This window comes from Myotis brandtii, unplaced genomic scaffold, assembly GCF_000412655.1.
Source record: "Myotis brandtii unplaced genomic scaffold, ASM41265v1 scaffold111, whole genome shotgun sequence".
In the NCBI taxonomy this organism is placed as follows: Eukaryota; Metazoa; Chordata; class Mammalia; order Chiroptera; family Vespertilionidae; genus Myotis; species Myotis brandtii.
The window spans coordinates 957,319-963,503 of record NW_005353789.1 but is presented as its reverse complement, the minus strand read 5'-3'; the positions used below and the strand labels follow the sequence as shown (position 1 = coordinate 963,503).

Below are 6,185 nucleotides of genomic sequence, written 5' to 3'. Positions count from 1 at the left end.
GCAAGGGCGGGGGGGGGGGCCCCCCCCCCCCCCCGAGTGCACAAATTTTTGTGCACCGGGCCTCTAGTCAATATTATAAAAACAGTACTACTATGAGGTGACCTTCAAATGCGCTTACTATTTTAACCCAAAATTTCTCATGTTGTTCTTCGATAACAATGTTTTAAAAAATGAGAGCCAGCCCTAACCGGTTTGGCTCAGTGGATAGAGCGTCGGCCTGCGGACTGAAGGGTCCCAGGTTCGATTCCAGTCAAGGGCATGTACCTTAGCAGCTGATCAATGGTTCTCTCTCATTGATGTTTCTAACTCTCTATCCCTCTCCCTTCCTCTCTGTAAAAAATCAATAAAAAATATATATATATATATTTTAAAAAATGGGAGCCATACTTCAGGTATAAAGCACAAGAATATCCTACCTATCTGCCCTTCATAAATCCAGAAGTGTGTTTTCTCTCAGAAGCACATAGGAAACCTTGATTTCCTACCAGATTTTCAGTTTCAACAGAGTGATCTTTAAAGCAACAACCCTACTGAAAAAACATCTTTCCAGAAAGAAAAAAAAAAAATTAGACTGAAATACCAAGAGACTCTGCTGATTAAATGCTTACGGGAAAAAAATGAAATATATAATTAGTCAGTGCCTGAGAATAATTTTTTACTTTCTCGCTTGTCCATGTATTAATGCTACACAGGATTACACTGACCTCTTACTTTCATTTCCCATTAACCATGAAGATTCTCTATTGGTATTGGTGATACTTCCCATTTGTTACCCCACATTGCTTCTTTCTTTGCCCAAAGCAGACAGTGTCACTAGAGGCAGAGAGAGGAGCATGAGGAAAAGAAATAAAGCAAGGGCTGTTTTCATGCTTTAGCCACCTAGTTCCCCCAATAAGCCACCTTAACAACCTTGACCTCACAAACAGTTGCAACCCCATTTAACTTATCTCATCATCTCAAACTTTGCCCCACTAAACACAACAATAAATACACATAATTATCCAGAAAAATAACTAAAATGTAAATAAGTAAGGGTAAAAGCAATGAACTTCTGGAACAAATCAATTTCTAAACTATAAATAGGGTGAAAGACAACTAAAAAGGAAGCATCCTTTGTTTCAAAGATACTAACCTGAAGGGACAAAGGATTGTTTCCATCCTGAGCTTTAGTCCAACATGCAACTAATTTCTCTACATTCCCTGCACAAATATAGCAGAGACATGCCTGAGTCTGCAGGAGGCTATCACCTTCACTTTCAAGCCTGGTTCCCAAAAGATCTATAGATCAAGAGGAAAACAAAATAAGATTGTACTCAAGGCAATCTGTACATGAGATCATGAGCAGCCCAATATCATTTCCAGAACTAAGGATTAAACTTCATAGCTAGTAAGTAGTAGGTAGAAACAAAATCACTCTGTTATATAAATGCTCAGTAAATATTTGTCAAAGGAATGAGAAAGTGTGACAAACTCTATATAATGAACAACTTCATAAGATTCTATGCCTACCTATTGAATGGATTTACATCAGAAAAAAATAAATGAAAACAATATTTGTACAGAAAAATTCCAATAAGCATTTAACTCCATTTTATCACATCAGATGTTTTAAGCAGTAAAAAATATGGCATATTTTAAATAATGACAAATAGGATTACTATAAATTATTTGTATTAATAAAATTAATCTCTTATAATTTTCACAGTCTTATAATACTTTCAAGGTAGCAAAGTGCTGTTTCTTCTTATACTAAGCAGCTTGAAATTTTTGTTCTTACAAATAATAAATATTATTCCTTAGCCACCAGTTTAGTCATGGTGTTCAATAGTAATTTCTCTCAAATGTTATAATTATTAATTTTACCAAGCTAACATTAAGTAAGAGCTGATTATATGCCATTTTACATATGAATAGACTAATGCTGAAAAAGTAATTTTGACTAGTTTGTACAACTAGTAAGTAGCAGAGGCAAGATTCCAAGACTGGTCTGTCTGAAACCAAAATCATTAAACAATATTATTAAAAACAATGACTTGGCCCAGCCAGTGTGGCTCAGTGGTTGAGTGCCCATCTATAAAGCAGAAGGTCAGGGCTCAATTTTTCATCAGGGCACATGCCCGGGTTGCATGCTCAATCCCAGTGCTGGAGGCAGCCAATCAATGAGTCTCTCTTATCATTGATGTTTCTCTTTCTCTCTCTCTCTCCCTTCCTCTTGGAAATCAATAATAATAATGACTAGTGCCCAACTGGTGTGGCTCAGTGGCTGAGCGTCAACCTATGAACCAGGAAGTCACAGTTTGATTCCTGGTCAGGGCACATGCCCAGGTTGGGAGCTCGATCCCCATAATTCCGAAAGAAACATTCAAATAAGAACTCCTTTTTCTTTTTTTAAATATATTTTTATTGATTTTAGAGAGAGGAAGGGAGAAGAAGAGATAGAAACATCAATGATGAGAGAGAATCATCAACCCGCTGCCTTCTGCACACCCCCCACTGGAGATCAAGCCCACAACCCCGGCATTTGCCCCTGACTAGAATCGAACCCAGGCCCCTTCAGTCCGCAGGCCTATGCTCTATCCCCTGAGCCAAACCGGCTAGGGCAGAACTCCTTTTTCTTATTGTGATTGGTAGGTTTATGAAAATTTCTAATAACATTTGTCAATTTTATTTATACCATGCCATATACACAATAAAAAGCTCACTTTCTTACCACAAAGCGCTGAAAACTCATCAGGTTTAGCATAAGTCAATACTGCAGCTAAAGCCTCTCTCCAATTTTTAAGATCACAAGACTCAACAATCTCTTTCCAGTTCTTCATCACCACTGCAGTAATTAGCTTGGGAAAGAAAAACAAGGGGAAAATTAAAAACCTTTGGTATATTAATAAAAATTAGCTCTGGCTAACCAATCATATCTTTCAAAAACTATTATTATGCATAGTATTTCATGTTAAATAAAGCAGCAGCAAAGGAAAATATATCCTTGAACTAACTGACATAGAATATAGTATCATTTTTCTTCTAAAAGAAAAAATCATACAAATATACTGGATTAAATTCTGAGAAGGAAAAGTATAGTGTTATCAAAACATTTAACAGGAAGTCATGACCTGGTCTGATGGATCAAGAAAAACTTTCTGAGCATATAGACATTTGAGATATGAAGTCAGAATTAACTTCATCAAGAAGGAAAACAACATTTCAGGCCAAGGGAACACTAGGTGCAAAGTCCTGAGAGAGAAAGGCACATGGAGTATGTGAGGAACTGAAAGGCAGCCAGTGTGGCTGAAAAAAGGGGAGAAAGTGACATGAGACCAGGCTGAGGAGACTGACGGCAACCAATGCCAGAAGGACTAGCCCAGGGACAACTTTTATTAAAAGAAATTTAGTAACATTAAGTGAGGCTTAAAAATGTTTAGACCCTCTGCACCAGAGATGCCTTTCCTAGGACTACATACAGCCTCATTAAATAATTAGAAATTCTTAAAGATTTTAGGCATAACAAAGATGTTTATCACTAATTTATCTGTACTAGGAAAATGTTATAAACTACCTAAATACCCCAAAATAAGGGAAATCATATATCACTGCTATAGAATATTAAACAACAATTAAAAATTTTTGTAAGAATCTTTAATGATATGAGAAAATGTTTGCAATGTAAGTGACAATATCTATAAGCAAAACCACACACATATATATATATATGATCCTGATTCTGTTTTTAAAAGTTCTAAAATACATAGGAAAACGTATGAAAAATTGCAATCAATTTGAGATTAAGAGGTACCAATCTGATGGGAGAATTAGAAGGTGCTAAATTTTTATATTTAAAATGTGCTATGTTCTTTCAAAAATATTGTACAATAAAAAATATGAAAAGTATTACTCATTTTAAAAATTATAAATTCAAAGAACAAAAAAAATACACCAAACTATCAACAATACCTATTTCTGGGTCCATAAGTTATGGGTGGGATTTGTGTTCTTTACTGTTTTCGGCATTTCAATTATCTACCATAATAGCAATTTTTAGCTGGTATGCCATAAGAATTTTTATTTATTTATTTATTTTTAAAATATATTTTATTGATTTTTTACAGAGAGGAAGGGAGAAGGATAGAGAGTTAGAAACATCGATGAGAGAGAAACATCGATCAGCTGCCTCCTGCACACCCCCTGCTGGGAATGTGCCCGCAACCAAGGTACATGCCCTTGACCGGAATCGAACCCGGGACCCTTGAGTCTGCAGGCTGATGCTCTATCCACTGAGCCAAACCGGTTAGGGCGACCACAAGAATTTTTAAAACATGCAATACCTGACTATTGGAAATCATACTGACTTCTTTTCCCTTAGACTGTTAAATAAAAAGAGACAACAAGCCAACACAACAATAGCCGTCCGGTGTGAGTGAATCAAAATTATACACTTTTTTTGGGTAAGATCATTAAAAAATATATTTTTTGGTGTGCACAGAATTTTAGTAGTTTATGTGTGCCATGAGATGAAAAAGGTTGAAAATTGCTGGTCTATATAAGAGGGTATTGTTTTTATAATCAGATAAAAGTTACTGTGTATCTATTTTTAAAATAACATACCCTGGTAATTTTGCTTTGGGATTTTGCAAAGTATTTTTTCTGTGTTCGAGCCAAGAGTTCTTGTCCACCTGCTATCGCCAATATTATGGCATCAGCCATGCGGTTATCATGTAAACAAAGGTCAACAGCACTCTCAAAGTTACCCGTCAGCAAAGCCTGAGTAATTAAACCATCGATATCTGCAATAAGGAAATCAAACACCCAAGTTAAATAAATATCTTTGTTACAAGGAAAAATACTACACATATCAACTTCTATATGCACACAGAAAAGAGAAAAAAATGCTAATTTCTGAATATTACTGGTGATTAATTTCTAACACAACTGGTTGTAATCTATGGAAATATACCAAGAGCATGTAAGTAAAATCTGTTAAGATAACACATTTTTCAGATTGCCTAACCTGGAGTAATAAATATCATTCTACAGTTTCTATCACATAGGTGTCAGAACATTCTACCATTTCTAAGGCATAATTTCACATACAAATATTAACTGGATTCTTTTTTTCAACCCTCCATCACCTGTGACAAAACATTTCTAACTTAAACTTAAGAACTATTTGCTTTCAAATGGTTAAAAAAAATCAGAAGTTAAACCAACAGTACTTACCCCCACTGATGGAGATGTTAAATGGTCCTCCAGCTGAAGGTAGAAATTCAGATTCTTGCTTTTCCTCTTTAATATGCTAAAGAGATGAAAGGGCAACAATTTACGAGAATGAAATTGTGGAACAATTTTCTGGCAAAACAAAATTTATATATGATTATTCACCTACTGACTGAATGACGTGCCAAGTTTTCCAGAAAAGTGCTCAGATCCAAGTTTACACTTAATATCTATCACTTCCCTATGGATTAATTCCTATTGTACGATCACAAATAAAAATCCAAGATCATCAGAAGTAATGTTAAATAAACTGAAGTATACATATCCATTGTTGGTAGCTCAAAAGTAATTGAAGCTGAAGAATTTTTGTTTTCTTAGGTACCTTGACAAAGAGTAGCTTGAAACATACAAAATAATGTTTTTAATCAGATTAACTTAGATTTCAAAACAGCCCTGCTTCTACACATCTAAAATTTTTTGTCCACTAGTTTTAACTATAGGGTCTTTTTGTTTTTAATGAGTAAGTCATGAAAAAAAATCATCTGCTGTCCTCACATAAATGCAATATAAACAGATTACTTATGAATAGATTTTGTGTTCTCTTCAATTAGTCATTCCCAGAACAGCAGATTTATCTGGTAAAAATATATACACTGCTATAAATTTCTGAGACTATGTGTAAGACTGAGTAAATATAAATTCAATATTTTTTTTTTCTTTAGGAGAAAAGTATATAATGGAGGCATATTGCTGGCAAATAGTTTATTATTTTTTAAAATATATTTTTATTGATTTCAGAGAGGAAGAGAGAGGGAGAGAGAGAGAGAAACATCAATGATGAGAGAGAATCATTGATTAGTTGCCTCCTGCACGCCCCACACTGGGGATTGAGCCTGCAACCCAGGCATGTGCCCTTGACTGGAAATGAACCTGGGACCCTTCAGTCCGCAGGCCAACACTCTATCCACTGAGCCAAA

General features: G+C 35.2%; 1 protein-coding gene across 14 annotated transcripts in view; it reads right to left on the bottom strand.

Moving 5' to 3' along the window:
- Nucleotides 1-6,185, bottom strand: part of SEC31A (SEC31 homolog A, COPII coat complex component) — a 94,046-nt gene that overhangs the window by 31,692 nt on the left and 56,169 nt on the right. For all 14 annotated transcript variants that reach the window (XM_014544514.1, XM_014544521.1, XM_014544551.1 and 11 more), the window contains 4 exons: nucleotides 5,212-5,287; nucleotides 4,600-4,778; nucleotides 2,711-2,837; nucleotides 1,133-1,278 (listed from right to left, as the gene is read on the bottom strand). In XM_014544514.1, coding sequence (XP_014400000.1) covers nucleotides 1,133-1,278; nucleotides 2,711-2,837; nucleotides 4,600-4,778; nucleotides 5,212-5,287 — 528 coding nt within the window. The remainder of the gene's footprint in view (nucleotides 1-1,132; nucleotides 1,279-2,710; nucleotides 2,838-4,599; nucleotides 4,779-5,211; nucleotides 5,288-6,185) is intronic.